This window comes from Spermophilus citellus (genome assembly GCF_964194105.1).
Source record: "Spermophilus citellus genome assembly, chromosome: 4".
In the NCBI taxonomy this organism is placed as follows: Eukaryota; Metazoa; Chordata; class Mammalia; order Rodentia; family Sciuridae; genus Spermophilus; species Spermophilus citellus.
The window spans coordinates 167,365,514-167,388,195 of record NC_138185.1 but is presented as its reverse complement, the minus strand read 5'-3'; the positions used below and the strand labels follow the sequence as shown (position 1 = coordinate 167,388,195).

The 22,682-nt window shown below is 32.5% G+C and overlaps 1 protein-coding gene across 2 annotated transcripts in view; it reads right to left on the bottom strand.

The window, feature by feature from the left end:
- The window catches only part of SOS2 (SOS Ras/Rho guanine nucleotide exchange factor 2), a 91,048-nt gene that overhangs the window by 1,761 nt on the left and 66,605 nt on the right, over positions 1 to 22,682 (bottom strand). For both annotated transcript variants that reach the window (XM_081290740.1, XM_081290741.1), the window contains 6 exons: positions 19,814 to 19,931; positions 17,431 to 17,603; positions 14,656 to 14,772; positions 12,507 to 12,768; positions 11,949 to 11,990; positions 301 to 410 (listed from right to left, as the gene is read on the bottom strand). In XM_081290740.1, the coding sequence (XP_081146866.1) occupies positions 301 to 410; positions 11,949 to 11,990; positions 12,507 to 12,768; positions 14,656 to 14,772; positions 17,431 to 17,603; positions 19,814 to 19,931 (822 nt within the window). The remainder of the gene's footprint in view (positions 1 to 300; positions 411 to 11,948; positions 11,991 to 12,506; positions 12,769 to 14,655; positions 14,773 to 17,430; positions 17,604 to 19,813; positions 19,932 to 22,682) is intronic.

Genomic DNA, 22,682 nt, shown 5'->3' with positions numbered 1-22,682 from the left:
TTCCAAAAATTAAATTTGAAAAACTGGTGGAAAGTTGGAAGAATCCTTCACATACTAGTACCAGAAAAAAAGTGTACTTCTGAGTCTGTGAATCAGCACCCCCCCCCCTGCCCCTTTTTTAAAGGAAAGTTTTTTATAAGAATTAAACAACTACTAAAAGCATTTTTCAAATACAACAATATAAATGTGGAAAATGATAAAGAAAAGCCAAAATACCACAAATTCGTAAGAATAAAGTCCTATCTTGAAAATCCATAAATTTTTAAATAAATTGAGGCAAACCCAGGTCCTGTTGACTACCTTTGAATTTGAAGCATCTTGGTCAAACTTTCTTCGAGGAGGAAGTGGAGGAGGAATCAGTAGCTCTTCACTTGGTTTATTTAAACTACCACACGAACTGAAGACAGACTCTGGGGAGGCAAAGATTAGTTTAACCACTATTTACAGTGCAATTAATCCAACAAAACTTCATTGCAACTTGTGATCACTTCTGCCATGGCATTTATCAGACTGTAATACCTGTTATATATTATCTATCTTCTCTTCTAAAATGTAAGCTCTCTTAGGACAGCACATTTATTTTGTATCCCTAGTACCTAACACAGTTCCTGGTACAGTATATATGATAGCTAACTGAAGGCACATTATTTAGTTATGATTAATAATGAGACTCCTCCTCCAAAAGTCTTTTTAAAATCTAAAACAAAACCAAACAAAAACATGAATGTATATATGTAGTTACTTTTAGAGAAAAATCATCCTACGCAGAAAACATTTACTCTGAAGCAGCTACAATCAGGTTCATGACTACACAGGTAATAAAATCTCCATATAGGAGACCATAAAGTAGGGTTATATATCATATAACTCTCTTTGCAAGTCTCTTAATAATAAGGTATATGTTATAGAGTCACACTGAAAATTTACAAAATAATAAAGTATTAGAGGAAAATTACTCCTGAACAGGTAAACTAGGTACAGAATAAGAACTATTTTCATTTTGATCAATTTCTTTTGTCTTATTTATATGGTTTAAAGAACTCTATAATTATGGTCCAACTCCCCATTTAATCTTTCTCCACATTCACAGTTATTATAGAGACATTCATCATGTCTTATTTGTCATTATACTTAGATTGAGTTTGCAGGAATAAGTTGGGAAACAAGTTGATGAATTTAGTTTTAAACATGCTAAGTGACTGCTTATGGGACATCGAAGTATAGTTTTTATTTCCTGCTACCACAAAATAATTTTACTTTTGTCACTGACAATATGCATGACACTGTAACTGTATCATTTTTGGTTTATTAAATATTAAGCACACACTAAAAATGTTTTAAGAAATGTGATACATTAAAGAAGTCAAACATATCCCTTCTCAATATATTTTTCTGTTTTGTTTCATATCCAAATAACAATCTACAAAGTCATAAATAAAACTATCAACTCTTACAATCTAGAAGTATATATAGATTTTGTAGTTTGATATTCACAGTGTTCATTATCAAATGACTTTATCACATGGTCTTATTGTTTCCCAACCCTTCTGCAGTAATAGACCTTCCAGTGCACTTTGTAAAGATACTAAGTTTAAGAGTCAGATGGGTGCTGGGCCCAGTGGCGCATGCCTATAATTCCAATAACTCAGGAGGCTGAGGCAGGAGGAATGCAAATTCAAGACAACCTCAGCAACTTAGCAAGACTCTAAGGACTTTGTGAGACCCTGTCTCAAAATAAAAAATACTAAAAAGACTGGGGATGTGGCTCAGTGGTTAACTTACCCTGGGTTCAATCCCTGGTACCACCCTCCTCAAAAAGCCAAAAGGGTGAAAAGCCTAGATTTTTAATAAAATAGCAAAGAAGGTTGCTATTTTAAAAATGCTACTACAGTGTAAATGCTTATATTATCATTTAAATGATATATAACAAAATTCAAAATTTAAGAAATAAAATCAAATTCATATTAGTCTTTGTAAAAAAAATTCCCGAGACCGTTAGAATAACAGAACAAATAATAGCCTAAATTTCCTAAAATTTACTTTTGGATCACTGCTTTGATGAGTTAAAACTGTAAGGATAAAAACAATGGCACACAAATAATTTTAGAAAGATATAACTCATAATTCCTACTTCTTCAGAAAATATTAAATACCTATTGAAAGACACTACCTACCTAGTAATTTGTTAAATAACCACTCAAGATTTACTAGGTATGCATTTCAATTTTATGTAATGAAAAGGAAATTTTATATATTGTTTGTTTAATTTTATACATTTTTGCAGGCCTTCACTGATAGGGCATAAAATTTAGAAAAATATTTCAACTAATATTAGATTTAAATGATCCAAATTGCAAATAATACTAAGTACTGCCATTATTTTAATAAATATAAGTTTACAGAAGTTTTACTAATCAATCAATACAAAAATGATCTGGTTCATACAATTCACTGTCTGCATACTGTTTAAAAATTAAATATTCTTTGCAAAAGAGATTACAAGAAATATTTTCCATTCTTATATTTTAAAAGACAAGAGTTGCTGGGCATGGTAGTGGCACACCTGGAATCCCACAGCCTCTTGAGACACTGAAGCTGGGGGATCATGAGTTCAGTCAGCCTGGGCAACTTAGCAAGACCCTGTCTCAAAATAAAATAAAATAAGGCTAGGGATGTAGTTCAGTGGTTAAAGCACCCCTGGGTTAAATCCCTAGTACCAGTAAAAAAATAAAAGACAAGAGTTTGCTACATACACAATGAATCTAAATAAAAATTCTAAAGTGGTGGCTGAAAGCCTGTTAACTTTCAGCCCAATACAACACAAATCCACAGTTGTTATGTATGTATAAACAATTTAATGGAAATGTCAACAAGTCATAGCTACTACTCATCACTACTTACAGATTCTACTACACTTCAACCAGGTACAAGATGTATGCATCGAATGACTGTTTAGAAAATTAAAGCTATCAGAGCTATAAATAAGGAATAAATAGAGAATAGCAATGCCAAAGCATTAGGGGCATTAAAAATAGTGTATAAGATGTGATATAAACACATCTGATAATTTTAAGTCACTTTCCACTGACTTATAAAGCTATGTTTTTAAAATTATTTGTTCTTTTTAGTTATACATGACAGAATGTATTTTGACAAATTATACATAATGGAGTATAACTTCTCATTCTTGTGGTTGTACACAATGTGGAGTTACACTGGTCATGTATTCCTATATGAACATAGGAAAGTTATGTCTAATTCATTCTACTGTCTTTCCTATAAAGCTATGGATTTGTGTTTCTTTTAAAAAGGAAAACTTTTCTATACTGATGTATATAGTAATTTTACTGTACATTTTTGACTTCCAATCCTCTTGCAGAACTTGACATATCTCACTAGTATTTCTCAAGAATGTTACATTTTTAGCAGCCATCCATGGTCTCTGTCACTGCATTTAGATTCCCCCCTACCCCTCCACAACTGCTACATTTTTCATGATGAAGAATAAGGAGTCAGGAAAAGGGATTGACTCAGAATTGGAACTTTTTCCTCAAATACAGATATTAAATTTATTATTCCATGTCAAAAGTTGCTGCCCTGATTATGTGGACTCTGCAGTTACTTTCAGGGGTCCTGCTGGTTCAGGGACCCAACAGTTGATACAAAAAGTATACTTTTGGGAGTATTGATAAGAAGTGGGCACGGGATTCACTTTCTAATTTTCTTACCACGATCAGATTTTTATCCACCTTCTCATACATGTAGCCATGTGTGCTTCAGGGAAAGCTGACCTTACCCCTTAGCACAGGAATAAGGCCTGATTAGTTCAAGTCTGAAAATTCCTGCTAAAGAAATGGAATTACTCTATTAAACTCATCACTTAGAACTCAACTGGTCACTGAAATACCAAAGGAGATTTTTCTGGAGGCTATTAAAAAGGATATCCCTTGGACTGGGGTTGTGGCTCAGTGGTAAAGTGCTTGACTAGCATGCGTGAGGCACTGGGTTTGATCCCTGGCACCATATAAAAATAAAACAAAATAAAGGTATTGTGCCTACTTAACAACTTAAAAACTTGTGCCCACTTACAACTTGTTATTTTGGAAAAAAAGTACTTTGCCATTTTGTTTCTCAACCTTTCTCTATCTGCTGAACAAAGAAACATATAATCATTCCTGCCAGCATTTTTATGACCTTAAGGAAAAACAGCTGTAGATAAAGATGTTAATCTGGACAAAACAATGAGAGTCAAAAGGAACTCCAGTCTTTAATAACATCATTGAGCCACTGAATCAACTAGTCCTAAAGCAGCTTTCCTATACAGTTCCAATTATGTCTATCAGAATGGGTTCTTACTGTTTAAGGTAGTCTTACATGAGTCTTGTCTTCTTTATAAACACATAGACTCATGGAAACAGAAGATATCTAAATGATGGTGGGACATATTTGATAGTTTCTGAATTTGGGTCTGACTCTATAGCCACCACATAACCACTATGTTTATACAAAGTAGACACTCAATAACCCTTGTTGTGTGAACACAATTTTATTTTCAATGAAGAGCATTTTGTTACCAGATTGTTTTCATTAACATTGGGCCATTTACTATACTGCCAAATACTGTTCTACTCACTAGCAATATAATAGTGACTTGCTTATGGAGTTTATATTCTGGTTGGGGAGAAAGAATAAATATGTAAAAGTAGAATAGCTATACACCATAAGAAGAAATAATTTGTACAAAAGGGGTTCAGGAATAGGTGGATGGGAAGCAATTTTAAACAGGTGATTGGGGAAGAACTCACTAAGGAAACACTAAGCAAAAACTTGAAGGAGTCAAGGGAGCAGGCCATGATGCCAAATGGTTAAAGAGCATTAGAAACAGAAGGAATAGCAAAAGCAGAAGTCCTAATGTAGTAATGTGCCTTTGTGTTCTAGAGGCAGAATAACTAAAGCAGTGAAGAGTAAGGGAAGAAAACAGCAGATTATTAGATCTCACAGATCAAAGGAAGCCAAGCCCTGTAAGGCCTTGTGGGCCCTATGAAGGAACTTTAGCTTTTAATCTGAGTGAGATGGAAAGTTTTATATACAGGAGAGTCAAGGTCTTACTTATTTCCTAAAAGGATTAGTCTGGCTGTTGTATTAAAAACATACTGGAGGGGCTGGGGTTGTGGCTCAGTGGTAGAGCGCTCGTCTAGCACGTGTGAGGCCCTGGGTTCGATCCTCAGCACCACATAAAAATAAATAAAATAAAGGCATTGTGTCCAACTACAACTAAAAAAAATATTTTTAAAAAATATATGTATACTGGAGCAGGTATAACCCTAACATCCAAACCAGATACCAAATGGCAATTATCAATTATCTAGGAAAGAAAACTACAGACCAATCTCCTGATAAATATAGATGCAAAAATCCTTAATAAAATATTAGCAAATCACATTAAAACACATATAACGAAGAAAATACACCATGACCACAAGTGGGTTTCATCCTAGGGATGCAAGGTTGGTTCATCATGCACAATTCAATAAATGTAATTCACCACTTAAATAGAATAAAGAACAAAAACCATATATATGATCATCTCAATAGATACTGAAAAGGCCTTTGATAAAATACAGCAACCATTCATGTTAAAATGCTGTAGAAACTAGGGATAGAAGGAACTTATCTAGCATTATAGAGGCTGTATACAACAAACCCAAAGCCAACATCATACTGAATGGAAAATCAACGAAAGCTTTTCCTCTAAAATCAGAAACAAGACAAGGATGTCCACCCTCACCACTTCTACTCAATATAGTTCTCGAAACTCTAGCCAGAGCAATCAGGCAAGAGAAGGAAATTAAAGGAATACAAACAGGAAAATAAGAAGTCAAACTTATCACTGTTTGTTGATGACATGATCTTATATTTAGAAGACCAAAAAAATTCTTCCATAAAATTCCTAGAGCTAATGAATGAATTTAGCAAAGTAGCAGGATTCACTCATATATCAATAGATTTTCTGTACTCCAAAAGCAATTCAGCTGAGAAAGAAATCAGGAAAATCATCCCTTTCACAATATCTTCAAAATTAAATAAACAAACAAACAACTGGAAATTAATCTAAACAAGGTGAAAGATCTCTACATTGAAAAATGAAGAAAGAAATTGAAGATAATCTCAGAACATAAAAATACCTCCCATGTTCTTGGATAGGAAGAATTAATATTGTCAAAATGGCCATATTACCAAAAGCAATATACAGATTAAAAAACTCAATTCCCATCAAAATAACAATGACATTCTTCACAGAACTAGAAAAAACAGTCCTTAAATTCATTTGAAAGATTAAGAGATCCAGAAGAACCAAAGCAATTCTGAATAAGAAAAGTGATACAGGAGGATCTCAAATTATATTACAGAGCTACAGCAGCAAAAATAGCCTGAAGATCAATGGAATAGACAGAGACAAACTCATTCTACAGCCATCCAATACTTGAAAAACATGCCAAAAATATATGTTAGAGAAAAGACAGTCTTTTAACAAATAGCTGGGAAAACTGGATATCTCTATGTAGAAGAATGAAAGTAGATCCCCATCTTTCATTCTGCACAAAAGTCAAATCAAAATGGATCAAAGACTTAGAAATTATACCAGAAATCTTAAAACTCCTCAAAGATAATAGGGTCAACACCCCATCGTATAGGTGAAGGCATCAATTCCTCAGCAAGACCCCTAAAGCTCAAGAAATAAAACCAAGAATCAATAACTGGGATGTCATCAAATTAAAAGTTTCTTTCTACACAGCAAAGGAAATGATTAAGAGTGTGAAGAAAGAGTCTACAAAATGGGAAAAAAAATCTTTGTCAGCTGCTCCACTGACAGGGGATTAATTAATATTAATAATATATAAAGATCTCAAAAAACTCAATGCCAAAATAACCTCACAGTTATAGGGCAAAAAACAGACATACCTCAAAAGAAGAAACACAAATGGCCAACAAATATATGAAAAATGTTCAAAATCTCTAGCAATCAAGGAAATGCAAATCAAAACTACACTAAGCTTTCATCTCACTTAATCAGAATGGCAATTATCAAGAATATAGATAATATATGCTGGTGAGGATATGGAGAAAAAGGTACACTCATACGTTGTTAGTGGGACTGCAAATTAGTACAACCATTTTGGAATCTCAAAACACTAGAAATGGAAAAACCATATGACCCAGCTATATCCCACTCCTCAGTATTTGTTCAAAATAACTAAAATCAGCATACTATAGTGATATAGCCACGACAATGTTTACAGCAGCACAATTCACAATAGCCAAATTATGAAGCCAACCCAGATGCCTGTCAACAGATAAGTGGATCAAGAAAATGTGGCAAATATATATACACAATGGAGTTTTACTCAGCCATAAAGAAGAGTGAAATAATGGCTTTGCAGGTAAACAGATGGAAATGGAGAAAAGCATGCTAAGTGAAATAAGCCTGACTCAGAAAAATCAAGGATCAAATACTTTCTATTATATGTGGAAGCTAGAACAAAATAAGGGAAAGAAGGCTTTGGGGGAGGAAAATAGATATCATAAAGATACAGGGAATATCACATTGGAGTAGAAGAAGGAAAACGAGAAGAAAAAAGGAAAGGAAAGTTAAAGAAACATGGAATGAATTTAACAAAATCATTTTATATACATATGTAAATGTGCCAAAGGTAATTTCTCCTTAATGTATATGTAGAAAATACCAGTTAAATATAGATAAATAAAGGAGTGAAAGGAAGATCAGTAAGGGTCGGGGAAAATTTGGAGGAGAGGAAATCAAATTCCTTGTATGTATGATCTTGTCAAAATGAACCCAAATACTATGTAGAATTATAATGCTTTAATTTTTAAAAAAGGAAAAAATATACTAAATCAAGAAAAATGGAAAATTAGGATGCTATCATATTGAAAAAGGTTAAGAGATTATAGTGGCTATCAGCGTAGTAGCAGTAGAAATGGTAAGAGATGGTTAGATTCTTGATATATATTGAGGGTAATCAAGATTTGTTGATGGGGTCACATTTGAGGTATGAGGAAAGAGAGAAAAGCTACCTCTCATATTTTTGGCCTAAGTAACTGAATTGAGATGAGAAGGCAGTAGGAAAAACAGCTTTGGAGGCTCAGTTTTAGAAAGGTTAAGTTTAGATTCCTATCAGATATCCAAATGAAAATGTGGAACAGGTCATCGAATATATGAGTCTAAATCTAGTTGGAGATACGAACCTGGAAATTATCCCATAAATGATATGTTACTGAATGAGGTAAGAAGTGAGAAACAAAGAAACAAAGAGGTTTTGAGATCAAGTCTTTCCAATGTTAATAGTTTGGAAAGCTGAAGAAGAACTAACATAAGAGACCAAGGAGCTATAAATGAAGTAAAAAATCAAGAGAGGAAGATGAGCAATATGATCTACATGCACATGATTTTTTTTTTCCCCAAAAATTTGGAGGTATTTTGTATAAACAGGCAGAAAGTCTTTCTTGTTTGCCACCAAATCCCTCGTGCTTAGCTGAGAAGCTGTACAAACTAAGTGCAGGTTGAATACTGCTTATCCAAAATGGTTGGGACAGGAAGTAATAAGGATTTTAGACTTGGAATATTTACATATATAATAAGATATTTGGGGGTTGAGGCCCAAGTTTAAATAAAAAAATTCATTTATGTTTCACATACACTTTATACACATAGCCTGAAGGTAAACACAAAATTCATTTATTTTATTTTCCTTTTCTTTGTTGGTACTAAAGATTGAACCCAAGGGTGCTTAACCACTGAGCCACATCCTCAGCCCTTTTAATTTTTTTAAATTTTGAAACAGCTTCTTACTAAGTTGCTGAGGCTGGCCTTGAATTTGCAATCTCCTGCCTTAGCCTCCCAAGCTGCTGAGATTACAGGCATGCACCACCATGCCTGGCTTCATTTATGTTTCATCTTTGAGAGCCTGAAGGCAAATAATTTTGTGCATGAAACAAAAATCTGTGTACAATGAAATATCAGAAAGCAAAGGTATACAAGAATTGCCAGCTAATTCCAGAGGCTAAGAAAGGCTGTGTGGTTACAAACAGCATTTCTTAGCCTACCTTGCAGCTAGGTAAGCCCATGTGACCAAGTTTTGGAATGAGAGCAGAAGTGATGTATGCATGCTTTCATAACAAATATTCTTGCTCTCCACCTTTCTGCTAGCTGAAAAATGGTAACTATTGGAGCAGTTGTTCAAGATAGAGATGGAAGCCACATCTTGAGAATTCTGAATCACCCTGCTAGCCTGAAAATCCTGTGGAGCAGAAATGTCTACTTCTTCTGGCTTTTGTGAGAAATAAACTTTTACTTCATTTAAATCCTTTTACAACTGTAGTTATACCTTGGCTATTAAAAAAAAAAAAAAAAAGGAAACAGAAACCGTGGTCACTGAAAGAAGAATTTTTGTCTATTTTGTTCACTGCCATATCTCTTGTACATATCAAGCATTCAGAAATAGGTACTGAACTGGGCACAGTGACACATGCCTATAATCCCAGATACTACAGAGTCTGAGGCAGGAGAATCACAATTTTGAGGCTAGTCAAGGCAGCTATCTCAAAATTTAAAAAACCCTATCTTAAAATAAAAAATAAAAAGGCTGGGTATGTAGTTCAGAGGTAGAGTATCCCTGAGTTCAACCTTCAGTACTACCAAAAAAAGGAAAAAATTACATTCAATATGTGAATGGATTAATATGGTATTAGACTTAATAGCAATTATAAAAGCTAGAAGACAGTAAAGATAATTTAAATTCTATACTCAGGCACACTATTAACAATTAAATGTATAATACACTTCCAGAAACTTAAGAACTTAAACATTTATATACTATAGTATACTTTAACAGGTTACTATGCAAGTATGTGCCCCTACCAAAATGAGGGAACACATAAAGAAAGGAATCTAAGAAACAAAAATTCAATACAGGAGGAAGGTGAAGGGAATTTCTGGATGATAAAGAAACTTCTAAGATGATGGTTGGGTCAGAGGCTAAGACAGCAACCAGTTCAAATTGGAGAATGCCAGGAAGGAGGTTTCCAAGTGGAAGAGAAGAAGGGGTGGAAAGGGGAAGAGAAAGGAAAACTCTGATAGGTTTTCTAATAGGCTTGATCTTATGAAATTGTGCTATAAAAGGGCATGGGAAGACCAAGCAATGTCTTAAACAAATCCATGCTTTAATGAGGAAATTCTTAACTCCAGGAAATAGAAGTGTATTAAAAAGGAAATACAATAAATACCATTTGATCTAATAGTGAATAATATCACATTGCCCTCAATGTGATAAGTATAGGTAAGGGAGAACATGAAATCCTCATCGGTAAACAGTATGTAAAATTAATGATTCAAAAGAGGAAGCAATATAAAAAATCATTTTAGAAATGAAGTTTCAATGAGGAACAAGAAAAGGGGTGAAGAGACATGGGGTAGGGAGCTTCTGTTAATTTCATTTTAAGTGTTTAACCAGTTTGCATTGGTTGCTGTCTCAGCCTCTGACTCAGAGCCACTGAAAAGACTGGAATTCCTGCTACTGTCTATATCATATACATTTTACTATGTTAGAAGCAGAGGTTCTCCACATTGAGAGAATTATTCCCAAAGCTGCTGTGTTCCTTTTTGGGTTATTTTTGTCTTAAACAAATAGCCACAGAAAGTTAATAACATTTTGATAATAAATGATGAAATAATTTAGAATGATAGAATACTGCTTTCCTTAAAATACTACTTTAACTAAATAAGATATCAAGAAATAAATTATCAAAGGCTAGCCTGGGAACTTAATAAACATTTAATATAGTCATCCCTTGGTATCTGGGACTGATTATAGCATATTTCACAGATACAAACTCCACAGATGCTTAAGTCTCTTACAATGCATAATAATGTTATATAATGCAATTTACTGTGATATATTTGCATTTAACCTACATATATTCTGCAAATTTAAATCCTCTCTACATTATTAGTATTGTTTTGAGGTGGGGTACTAGGGATTGAACCCAGGGCGTCACATATGCTAGGCAAGTGCTTTAGCAGTGCAGGGTTTGTATTTTTTTTTTTTTTTAATTTTGAGTTGGGGTATTTCTAATTGTCCAGGGTGACGCTGAATTTGCAATCCTCCTGCCTCAGCCTCCTGGGTAGCTGGGATTACAGGTGTGTGCCTCCATGCCCAGTTCTAGATTATTTATAATACCTACTATAGTAGAAATACTATATAAATAGTTACACTGTATTGTTTAGGAAACAATGACAATATAAAAAAGTCTATATGTGTTCAGTACAGATGCAAGCACTGTAGGTATAACTACATTTTCAATATGTGGCTGACTGAATCCATGGGTATGGAAACCACATATATAAAGTGCTGACTGTGTATTATTCCTACAGGAAAATGAATTGGAAGGGGTGGGGAAGAAGATAGGCAACTGATATGAAATAATTGTTCATTCTGTGCTAAGAAACAAATTAAGTATTCTAAATAGTTATTTCATTTGGTCCCTAATAAGTTTGGAGATAAAAAATAATTTGTTCAAGGTCACACAGTCCCTTTAACACAGGTCATAAAATAATTTTAAAAAACTATAGGAAAATTTAAATATTACATAACAATAAGCAAATAATTCAATTTATTTATAAAAATTTCTTTCAAGCTGGGAATATAGCTCATCAGTAGAGGGTTTGTCTAGAATGTATAGGGCCTGGGGCTCAATCTCCAGCATCACAGAAATAAAGAAGAAAAGAGGGATGGGGTGAAGGGGAGAGGGGAAAGAGGGAGGGAAAAAATTTTTCTTATTCTTTCCATGTTGCTAAGCCCCCAAATGTTCAAATACAAATTTGGTCAACCAGATTATTATTATTATAGTAATTTTATTTGAATCATACTTACTTGAATGTGGCAAGAGTACTGTAGCAAAGATGCTATTGCTACCTATTGGAAAGAGAAAAATTAATTTGAAAAGATAGGTAACATGTATGGTTTTATTTTTTTACATGTCATCATAAAGTATCATGTAATATACATAGCACAAAATTTTATCACCATCTTTTAATGTGTCAGTTTTTTTTTTAGAAAGATGAAACTAAGTATTCCTTGTACCTAGAATGTTTTTCTCTTTCTTAGTGTAAATGGTTCCCCTTCAATCACAGTCCCTTTCAATTTTCCTCACTGAACTTATGTACTTATTTTCTTATTCACTGCCTGTTGCTCCCTTTCAAGTGGTGGTGAGGTCCCAAAAGTACTAAATAAATCTTTGTTGAATGAATAAATCAGAGAACAACATGCATTAACAAATGCATAAATGTGATAATCACCATTTTCACATTTAGATGTCACTTTTCATACTGATTTGATTACAAAGGATTCTATAGTTCGTTAATTAAAATGATGAGAATTATCTGAAACATAAATTCCTTTTTTACCAAATGGTTTGTATCAAATACTTACCACAGGAACTATTGAGATCCATATCTGAAAACACACTATGTTCTGAAGAAGCAGACACTGGTGGAGTAGATGGTGTATTTGGAGAGGTTGGTGCTGACACTGTTGATTCGAGCTCAGTTTCAGCAACCCGACTAAAGCTTATCTTATAAGGTTCTCTTTCTAATGGTGTTGGATGACCTCGTAAAGTGCCTGAGGTAGAGCCATGCCGGCCTGAATTAGGCCTTATTCCAGGAGATTTTAAGGAGTAGGTTGATTTCCTAGCCTAGGAAAAGTAAACATAATTAGTATCATTTATTTTCATGAGTTACATTATTAGTTAATTAGTTCTCAAGGAACCAGTTAATTAATTCTCAAGGAACAAATTAAAAGAGTGCAACAAAATACCAATCTGCAGGGGCAGTTTGTGGTATTCTAGTAATAACTTCTGGATTTAACTGGATTAATTTAAAAATGAACTTGAATATAAGTAAATCTCTTTTAATAACTGTAGAAATAAAATGCCTAAAAAATTGTGTCAAAACAACCTTTAGCTCCTAAAACACTTGCATCTAAACTTTTCTTTCAAATAACTTATATCGATTTAATAAATATTTACTTGGGAACATAATTTATGTTTATATTATGTTATGTGCTTCACTTTTTAAAAAGTCCCCCTTTCCCCTTTTCTTATACTAAATGTTCAATCTCTACAACAGTGCTTTCAAAACCCTTTGGTGAAGAGGGCTATCATTGTTGCCTATCCTAAACTCGATCCCAATTTTAAAACTCTGGCAGTGGTAACTTGACGAAAAAACAAAAAACTCAGATTCATAAATTTGAGTTGGAGGCAAATGCTGTGGTAAATGCCTATAATCCCAGCTACTCAGGAGGATGAGGCAGGAGGATTGTCAAGTTTGAGGCCAGCTTGGATATTGTGGTTTGGATATGTGGTATCCCCCAAAAGTTGATGTGCAAGACAATGAGGGAATGTTGAGGGGTGAAATGATCAGATTATGAGACCTATAACATAATCAGTGGATTAATTCACTTCAATGAATTAACTGAGTCGTAACTATGGGCAGGTAGGGTGTAGCTGAAGGAAGTATATCACTGGGAGCTATATTTTGACCCTGGTGAGAAAGAGTGCTTCTGCTGCCTGGTTTCCACATCTTGAGCTACTTTACCTCTTTCACGCCTTTCTGCTTCTGCCTGATGTTCTATCTCACCTCAGGCCCAAAATTAGGGTCCACTGATCATGGACTGAACCTCTGATACCATGAGCCAAAATAAACTTTTTCCTCTTGATGTTGTTCTTGTTTGTCATAGTGATGAAAAAGTGACTAAAACACTGGGCAATGTAAGAGTCATCCTGTCTCTAAAATTAAAAAAAAAAAAGACTGGGGATATAGCTTAGTGGTAGAGCCCTTGCCTTCCATGCATGAGGCCCTGGGATAGATCCCTAGCACCCGCTCAAAAAAGTTGGAGTTAAAATCTCAACTGTGCCAAAAACTAGTTGTTCAGTCTTGAAAAAGTTATTTAATCTCTTTGAGCCTCAATTTTTTTATTTATAAAGTAAGGATAATCTCTATCACATACTGATGTGAGAATGAGATACCATGCAACTACCTAGTTTACTGCTTTGCCAAAGGGAGTCTGTTTATAAATGTTTTTTTACTTTTTTCCAAATCTTGCTTCACTTTCAGCTACTTAGAATTAGTCTTCCATTATTTCTGTTGTCACTGCAAACCTGTGGAATAACTAGAAAGTGTAGAAGCAATTCCTAGTGTGAGAGATGGGTTTCACTGGCAAGCACAGACCATGGAGCCCTAATGGCAAGAGCCGATGGTCAAGCAAAAAAAAAACTATATACTACTGCTTACTCTTTTCCCAGTTCTTTTCACTTCCTTTGTTCCATTCAGCTACTGCTAGGCTCTCATATTCTCACACCTGTTTCTCTTATACTAGAAGGGATCAAAAATGGACAGATAAATGGTAGTAGGACAAAGGATACATCAGATTTTATCAAAAAAGCTGATATCTTCCTTTACAGTATACATAATTTTAGAAATAGTACTATAAAAAATCTAAAAATAGCTATTTGATTACAATTTTAAGGAAATAGGTTGTTAAATATTAAAAATAATATTTTCCAATATTGTCATGGACTTACAAATCGAGGAGGCTGTTTGCAGTTTCGGGGTTCGATTTCTAGTGACTTGTTGAACAAATAATCTGTAAACTCTTTTTCAGATGAGCTTCCCATGGGGTTAAGGTTTTCAAAGAACCTCTGGAATTAAAGAAATAACTCCTAAGTATATACTTACTCAAATTTTTAGTGAAAATTATTTATTTTATCATTTTTAAAACTAAAAAATTAAGAGATCACAATGTCTGGAAAGGTTACAAAGATTGTTTATTCCAGTCGCTCTACTTTTCAATAACATTACATAATTTCTCTGGAAGTCATATTCTAGTCAAACATTATGATTATAAGATGAACAGATTTTAATGGCTCAGTAGTTAACACTTATCCTCTAGTAGTCCTACTAATTATAACATAATGATCACGAGTAAGCTAACAAAAGTGTTTAGAACCAAAATTATAGTTAAAAAAACCACAACAGAACTTTGATAATTGGAAAGACATATTCAAAAGTAATCAAGAGAAATTATAATAAACTTTATAACTTATCTGTGTCAAATTCTAGTACAAAAGTATTTTTATCAAAAATATTTTATCTTTATCAAAAAATATTCACCAAATATTTTGCAAGTAAAAATTTAAGTTCCGAAGTAGGAAATTTAATATACTTCAGCAAAGTGCTCCCCTCAAAAAAAAAAAAAAAAAAAAAAAAAAAAAGGAATCTCACTAATTAGAAACCACCCTGTTTATATTTTACTATATTTTCTGGTGTTTTATTATGTGTGATTATATATACATACATAAATAAATAGAAACTTTTTCTTTTTTTCAAAATTGGGGTAACACCATATTTATTTTTAATCTTTTTAAAAGTTTATAGTCAAGTTGTTCCCATGTGGTTTACTTATCTTATAAAGTACAAATTTTAACTCTATGGAATTTTATCAGACATGTTCCAGAATTAATTTCACTAATCCTTATATAGGCAGTTATCCAGATAAAAGCCTTTTAATTCTTTGCTATAATAATAATTATTAACTCCTGGTGCATATATTTTTCTACATAATTCTTACGGTTATCTTTGAAAAATCCTTAGAAGCAAATTTCTGGATTTAGCTTTATTTCATTTTTGAGTGTTTAGAAGCAAGTAAAAGATATTTATTGGGTTTGGCTTTTGTAAGAGGCAAAATGAACTTGAAAAGTATATCACTCCTCTAACAGAAACAATTACTTTTTATATTCAAGTTAGCTAACTTAAATTACACTAGCCAATGGTAATTTAAAAACTTTTAGAAAGCTGTATTTTTAATTTTCTCATCATTTGCTCTAACTTAAAAATACTATTTAGTTTGGTTAATGTTGGTTTGTAAAATGAATAGCTTAGTTTGTATATATTTTAAATGTACTTTGATTCAATCATAAAGAGGCATTCCCCTTCTCCAAAATGCTTTAAATGATGGTAAGAAACCTAGATCAGAACAAAAAAACCTATTGGCATATATGCTACTGAGATACAAATGCTTAAAGTATTATTTCAAGTATACCCAATGACAATGTAAAATTATTTCTGTGGAAAAAATATATTGTGAACTCTAATCTGACTTTAAGAACACATTTTCTTATTAGCCTTCTGAAAATCCACATAGAGAGGGTGGGCCCAATGAAACAGGCAACAAAAATTACTATTTACTTTAAAACAGTTATATGTCTGCATTTTAATTAATGGTATGCTTTAGGTCATTCTTTCTAAGGACTGTAGAGTATTTGAACTGGGAACAAAGAATAGTAACTATCTCATAATTCAGGAGGGTAGAAATGATAGTGGCTATTTTCATTCAATATGCCCAATTTGTAGATTCTGTTTAAGAGTGTAGCATAATTTTTAACGTGACAAGTTAAATTACAATATGTTCTCAATTTCAAATACATATGATATATTAAGTTCATTTAATATAAACGTGGTATCATAATCCACTCTAATTTAGATGGCATCCCACATTTTTTTCCCCCTGTTAGGAAAAAAATACAATCCTAACTTTCTTGGGACAAAAATTTCAATAAAGACAGAAATGGCAACAGGCCACTAGATAGACATATTGGCAGAGTTAAAACTAAAATAATGCATTCCTATAATGCTCAACTTAAAATGAGACAAAGCCATAGAATACACTAAGCATAATGTTTCTAAGAGGGTTCATCATGAGATTTCCACTACCAAAATATTAGCAAGAATGTATGTTCCCAGTGAATTAAAGTATACCTGTAGGAAAGCCAGAAGATGCACACTTATGATATCACAGTATCAGTATTATACACCATTATTCAAAATAGAACATCAGTTGATAGAATATTAAAGCCCTTTTGTGCTATGCATATATACCACTCTTCCGAACTCTTCTCCTACTTAATTAAGCATAGTGATCTTCTGAGAAGATAAGTTATTTAATGTTATACTGGCTCACATAAAATATTTAAAATGGTTATCCATCAATGATGAAATTAGTAGTGGATTTTTACTGCACGGACATTAGAAAAACTTCTTTTGTTCAACTTTGCCATTCGCTTTTTTGGAAGTGTTGCTTGAACCAACTCAACAAAGAAGTGATATTTTCAAGAGAAAGCACTTCATATTAATAACTGCAGATAGTGTAGGTATAATATTTAACATTGTTAACTACCAATTATTAACTCATTTTATTTACAAAGCAAAATAAACAGCATGATATGTGATTATGGTATTTCGTAGAGATCACCGAGTACTTAACACATTCCCTTTTAAAGACAAGGAAAAAAAATATTTACCCTCATTTCTGGTTCTATTCGTAAACAATAAGGCTGATTCTGATATTGCTGAATTTCTCCAGTAATTTCTGCCACTTTTCTCCTCTTACTGAAATTGATTAAATCTTTCCCTTTCTTTTTTAAAAAATCATTATTCCCTTCTTCAGTCTTCAGAATATTTGTTAAATATATTCCTAGTGAAAAAAATATTTAAAGAAAATTTATTTTAAAATTGGTTATTTAATCAATCATTTGGGAAAACAATCTTGTAAAACTAAAAGACTTACTAGCAATTCCACTCCATAATGTTGATAAGGCAAGGCTCTGATAGACTTTATGATTATGATTAATTCTCCATTAAATTTTTTTAACATAGACAAAATTTAAAATAAAAAGAAAATAAAGGCTACTAGTCTAAGAAATAGCAAATTAAGCTTTCCTAAACCGTGTTTACAAAGTCTAAATTATAAGTTTTAAATCAAACCAAAATTTTTAATACTTTATTTTATTTATTTATTTTTCACATTACAACACTTTCAAATTTTTATTGAGTATGGTCTTATTACCTCTGTAATAATGCTTGATTTTAAATATTTATTTTCAATAATCTTTAAGTGATCATCAATATCATATGCACTGCTGATTAATAAGAGTTCAGACTTAAATTGTTTTCTAAGAGCCCATGATTTACATTTAAAAACCAACTATATTTTAATCTTTCACAATAGAAACTTTAATCTCCTTTTTTTGAATAATTACTAATATATTTAAATTAGTAGTTATCAATTGATAATTTTGTTCCTCAGAGTGTATTGGAAATGTCTGGAGACATTTCTGGTTATCATGATGTGGGTGCTACCAGCATATAGTAAACAGGAAACTAGGAGGCTACTAAACATCCTACAAGCACATGACATTTACTCATTTATTTGATTCAGATGCCAATAGTGCTGAGGTTGGAAAACCTTGATTAAATAACTTATACAATTTCAACAGTTTAGTCATACATCACATTATTATATTTATATAAAAATGATCTAAGGCTGGAATAGAGGGGCTAGGAGTATAGCCTAGTGATAAGAACAGGTGCTCAGCATGTGAGAAGCCCTGGGTTAAATCACCAGCATGAATGTGTGTGTGCCCGTGCACGTGAGCACGCACATACATACACACACACACACACACACACACACTAGAATTAAGCTGAAAAACTGCTGTAACATTATAGTACAATATGTTACTCAAGTGTTTGTGGTGATGCTGGTGTAAACAAACACACTGTTGCTGCCCACCATATTAAAGTATAGCACATAAAACACACCACATATACGACAGTGGTCCCGTAAGATTATGATAGAACTGAAAAATCCTCATTGCCTAGAGATGTACCTGTCATGATGCCAACATAACACATTTTTCAAGCCTCCATAAACAGACCTGTCAGAAAAGTATAGCATGTTTGTCTATGAACAGTACTTAATACTTGATAATAGTAATAAATGACTATGTTACTGGTTTATGCATTTACTATACTACACTTTTTATCATTACTTTACAACAAAAACATTTACTACAAAACAGTATTCTATATTATGCCACAAGCAGCCTCACATGTATCATCTATGTTGAATGCATCAAGAGATCACAGTCAAAGCAGATGCACACACCTAAAGTTCCAGCTACTCAGAAGGCTGAAGCAAGAGGATTGCTTGACCCAGGAATTTGAGACCTGCCTGGGAAACATAGCAAGACCCCATTGCAAAGCAAAACAAAACAAACAGGCAATGTTGAGTAATTGACTTATACCATCTATAATTGTGTGAATACACTGTTTGTAGAACAGAATTGCTGCCTACTGATGCATTTCTCAGAATATGTCCTTGTTATTAAGCAATGCATGAATGTATTTAAGAAAAGTTCACTTTATAAAACTTTGCCTAATATATAACAATTCTGAGTTTATTTTTTATTAGTGTATATACATAATATTGGAATTAGTTGTTACATGTTTGTACATGCACAGAATAATATGATTTGTTCAAAGTTGTTCCAATTCTGAGTTTTAACAAATCACTTAAAAGCCTTTAATAAAGAGAAAACGAACACTGTAGATATGACATAAATAGATAAAAACAATAGTTACCACTCTCTGAGTGCCTGTTCTGATAGAATTTGTATTAGGTCGTATAGATAAAATATTTTTAATTCTTACAACTCCATGAGGTAATTATTATAACTTGCATTTTACAGGCAAATAAATAATAGTGTTTTAAGTTTTATTTATCAATACAGATGAAAATAGACAAGGTAATATAAAATATGAACAACTGACCTCTAAAGACTGGCCTCTTTGGACTATAACACATTTTACCTCAAAATACAATATCCATCTTTAGTAACTTACCAAAAAAAGGCACACAAGGTGGATTGATTGACTTCAGTTTTACTAGGTATTTTTTAAAGTGATCTTGACTTAATTCCACAGCTTCATCTAAAATTTTCCGTTTTCTTTCCTGTAATGCCTTAAAAACATATAAAATGAGCATAATCTCCATTTATAATTCAATCAAATGTATGGATACAGAACTTTAGAAATTATAAAATTTTGCAAACATTTGAAAAAATATTTTTTAAAATTAAAATAAGAGAGGTAATCCTTTGGGCATTTGCCTAAAGTGATTTTTCCTCTTTTTATCTATAATATAAAATCTAAAACCTTAAGTTTTTCTAAAACAAATTAGAAGATTAAGCAATCAAAAAATTTCATCCTCAGGACCTTGATAGTCATAATTTTGATTAGCCAGAGTTTCAAGTCATAGATGTAGGAAGGGAGAATCATAATTGTTCAGCATTTAAGTACTTTTCCACTGAAAGGTCTTTTGGGGACAAGGATGGAGTTTTGGTAAAGAGATGACTACAGGGTAAGAAAGTATTAACAAATTTAGTTAATGTAATAAACATAGGAATTTCTTTTTAAATTTCATTGTTAGATTTTCTTACTAGATGTTAGTTTATAACTTGATAAGAGCAAACATTATACTTGAGAACCATTCAATATATTTCCTTTAAGTTATGAAGAAAGAGTGTACCATAGCTTTTATTCAAATTTATCCAAAAGTCCTAGCTAAAATGGACAAGAAACAAAATAAATAACTAGGAATTGCAAAGAAAAGGAAAAAAAAAAGAAAGAAAAACGTCACTATTTACAGAGATTATGACTATCCACAAAGAAACTCCAAAACTCTATCTGCAAAGTGTTAATAAGAGAATTTACTAATGTTGCTGTGTCAAAAATCAACTAGATATGAAAATCTTTCATCAATAAGGAAAATAATTTTTTAAAAAAGTCTAACATAAATCTAACAAAAAAGTATGAAGTCTCTATCAAGAAAACCATAAGACAGTATTAAATGGGTAAATAAATGGAGAGATATACCATGTTCCCAGTTGGGAAGACTCATGACTGTAAATTGGCACTAATTGATTTTACATATCTAATGCAACTTCTATTAAAGTTCCAATTTTCAACTTGGCAATGGTGGCACATGCCTGTCATCCCAACGACACAGGAGGCTGAGACAGAAGGACTGCAAATTCAGCCTCAGCAATTTAGCAAGATCCTCAGCTACAAAGCAAGACCCTGTCTTAAAATAAAAAGGGCTATAAATGTGACTCAGTGGTAAAATGCCCCCTGGTTCAATCCTCAGTACCAATAATAATAATAACAATCCAATTTTTAAAAATGAAGCTTAAAATTATTCTAAAATTTATATATGAAAATAAAGGGCTAAGACTAAGTCAACCTTGAAAGATTGCTAAAAGATCTGCTCTACTTTCTTTTCAAGAATTAGTATACAAGTAGGCTGGGGTTGTAGCCCAGTGGCAGAGCACTTGCCTAGCACATTTGAGGCACTGGGTTTGATCCTCAGCACCACATACATCTACAACTAAAAATAGAAAAAAATATAAAAAGACCAGAAACAGGACCTCACATAAGGATACTAAATTTATGACAGCTGACACTATAGGTCAATGGGGGGAAAATGAATTAACAATAAATGAATGCAAACAACTGGGTAGCCTTATGGAAAAAAAAATGAAATAGTAGGGGTTGTGGCTCAGTGGTAGAGTACTTGCCTAGCATATGTGAGGCAGTGGGTTCAATTCTCAGCACTGCATACAAATAAATAAAATAAAGGTCCATTGACAACTAAAAAAAATTTTTTTTTAAATGAAATAATATTCCAATCTCACCCCACATTCAAAACTCATTTCCACCTAGAGTAAGGATTTAATGAGAAAGATAAAACATTAGGATAATGAGGGGGGGGGGCAATTAAAGAGGAGAACAAAAGCATAAATAACAAAGAAAAAATAAGTAAATTTGACTACATTAAGAATTCTTGTTCATCAAAACACATCACAAAAAAGATGAAAAGGGGAGCTTCTATCTGGGAAAAGATAAATGATGAAATATTAGAATCCAGAATATAAAAGCATTTGTATATAACCATTTAAAGTTAAAAAATTTCCACAAGAAGAACGAAGAACCAAATAGAGGTTCAAACTCATTAAAAATCAGGAAAATATAAAACAAAACCACAATAATGGAAAAGATAAAGGCCTGAAAATATCAAGTATTGATGAGAATATAAAATAACTGGATTTCATACATTTCTGATGGGAGTGTGAATTGGTATAATTACTTGAGAGAACAACTTGGCATTATCTAGTAAAGTTGAAGACATCTATATCCTAAATTCTACTTTTAGAGTAATATATTTGGGTATATCAGGATATATATAAAGAATGTTAACAGTTATATTGTTCATAACAATTCCAAATGATTATTAACTAATGAAAAAATGATTAAATTTTGGTAAACTGATTTCTATAATTATGATATAGTTATGAAAAAGAATGAATTATAGCTATAAACAACATGGATCAATCTTAGGAATATAGTGCTAAGAGTCATTGAAGATTTATAAAATTAAGAAACATGCAAAATAAAACAATATAGGTTAGATAAAAGCAAGAGAATTAAAAGCCTAAGATTCATTACAGTGAAAGAATGGAGGGGCTCTTAAACTGAATGCTAGGTACACAGATGTTTTTATTCTTTATGCCTTATATATAATTATAGAAATACTGTTGTCCAATAGTTTTTAAAATGAATGCTTAGCCTGTAAAATGAATAAACTGCCTCAGAGTTTTTCAATAGCTGAGTTGAAATAATTAATCTGAACAGATAGTTAATTTCCTTAATATAT